This window comes from Ceratina calcarata, unplaced genomic scaffold (genome assembly GCF_001652005.2).
Source record: "Ceratina calcarata isolate Rehan_Ccalc_2016 unplaced genomic scaffold, ASM165200v1 scaffold2093, whole genome shotgun sequence".
In the NCBI taxonomy this organism is placed as follows: Eukaryota; Metazoa; Arthropoda; class Insecta; order Hymenoptera; family Apidae; genus Ceratina; species Ceratina calcarata.
In genome coordinates this window covers 1-1,825 of record NW_017142603.1, presented here as the reverse complement: position 1 = coordinate 1,825, position 1,825 = coordinate 1, and the positions used below count along the sequence as shown (strand labels likewise).

Sequence of the window (1,825 nt, the reverse complement as noted above, 5' to 3'; positions counted from 1 at the left end):
ATATGTTGGTGTACGTGAGAGAACGTTCGCAGTCCTCCCTAGATAGCGACGCTCAATTGCCTTACAGCTGCGAACAAACAGAATCCGCACCCTCGAATTCGTAAGTTAACACGTTTATTCTATATCGTTACCCAGATAGCATGGACACGTAGCTTGCATTTTCGAAACTTTGTGCAACGGATTTTCATCCGTTTAGAGTCGATGTAGTTGGAATTATCGCTAAAAATTAATTAAACTAGAGATTTCGAGATTTAATTTGAGCCCAAGTTGGACTCACGTGCTCCAATGCTAGCAAATTTATTAGCAATTGAAATTTCATAAGATTCTACTCTTATATTTGCAGATCAATAATGCAGCTCGTCCGCGAGATAGAGGATAACCAAAAGTAAGTATCGAATATATTATTTCTAGTAGTAGATCGCTTGTATTTGTAGCATAACGTTCTGATACTTTTTTTCTCTTTACAGAACACTGACTCAAGTAATGGAACGCATAAATGTCAATCAAAAGTAAGTATTTATTATGTCGAATGTATCAACTTGAAATACTACCTCCTTCTTCATCATCTTCAGACTAATGCTGACTGAATTAAAAAACAGGGTACCGCGTCCACCATACTTCCCTTTAAAGAGGTTAAAAGATTTTATAGATGTGGACCAAATAAACGATGAACAGTTCAGTGACCTCGTAAGTGAAACAATAATTAATGTAATGTATGTATATATATTTATAGTAATTTTCTTTCTTTAGGTCGCATATTATAAGTCGCTGGGCGGTGTTACGTTAGAGGAAGCGGTGACCATCTCCTTAAATGAAAGTATGACCGAATACGTAATTAGCCACTTAACATGGCTTGGAGATCGATATGGCACAGAAGCACTCAACGTGTCAAAAATCACTTCCGCTATATACGGTCATTATCCTATTTATAATGCGATCGTGTATAATTAGTCATATAATTCCTAATATTGTGTGGTATTTTTAATTTGCAGAGGCAATGAAAGGAAACAATCATTTCGATCCGCCAACAAAATCAGAGTTCAAGATAGCAATGGTGGCGGCGTTAAAAGACATTTGGTATGGAAGAACGGCGGGCAAAGCTCGCAGAAACGTCACGCAACGGGACCTTTGGGATGACGATGAATAAATCGCATCCAGCAAAGGTAAGACTAGTAGATCTCGAAGTTACAAATACAATTTTTTCATTGTATTAATATGTGAAACTGATTGTTCTAGCCATCGTACATTGTCGCCGGGGTGCCTGAGAAGGGCACGGACGTGTTTATTCAATATTCCTTCTTCCCAATGCTGGGTCCATTGTTTTTATAATTAAAAAAATAAAACTTCTATTTACAATATACCTTTATGTTGTACATCTTTCTGCGTTTCTTTTGGAAATTGTTCAGTATGCAAACTTTTGGAACTAGGCCCTTTCACATAGTAGCAGAGAAAAACCAAGAGTGCTGAGTTACAGATTTTCGCATCCACCCATACTAGTACTGCACCTTGCGGTCAATTCGGGGGTCCACCGTAAAAAAAGGGGCCCACCGTAGCATATGCCAGAAATCTTTTAGAAGAGATATGCACTATTTAGTTTCACTGTTGCATAGATAAGAATCGAATTCACGTCCTCCGTAGCACACACAGTATAGGCAGTATCACAGACCATTAGATATATACACATATGCGTCGAAAAGAAGTCATTGCTACCAGCGATAGCCGCGATAAGCTTAGACTCCGTGCTTGAACTGGACGGACAAGTTCGATGAAATATATATTTCTCTCCCTAGTTTGTGGGTCTTACATTTAAATTTCATTACTTATT

At 38.1% G+C, this 1,825-nt stretch overlaps 1 protein-coding gene across 1 annotated transcript; it reads left to right on the top strand.

Annotated features, from left to right (window-relative positions):
• Positions 1-2: 2 nt before the first annotated feature.
• Positions 3-1,147, top strand: LOC113463963 (uncharacterized). The gene is made up of 6 exons (XM_026811291.1): positions 3-100; positions 344-385; positions 468-509; positions 600-687; positions 751-913; positions 993-1,147. Exons 1-6 carry the CDS (start codon positions 3-5, stop codon positions 1,145-1,147), a joined length of 588 nt encoding a protein of 195 aa, XP_026667092.1.
• The last annotated feature ends 678 nt before the right edge of the window (positions 1,148-1,825 follow it).

Bases quoted from the DNA above. Each gene is read 5' to 3' on its own strand.
- LOC113463963 (XM_026811291.1), top strand. From the start codon at position 3: ATGTTGGTGTACGTGAGAGAACGTTCGCAGTCCTCCCTAGATAGCGAC. The intron at 386-467 runs GTAAGTATCGAA...TTCTCTTTACAG, and splicing joins GAGATAGAGGATAACCAAAA to AACACTGACTCAAGTAATGG. The intron at 914-992 runs GTCATTATCCTA...TTTAATTTGCAG, and splicing joins AATCACTTCCGCTATATACG to AGGCAATGAAAGGAAACAAT.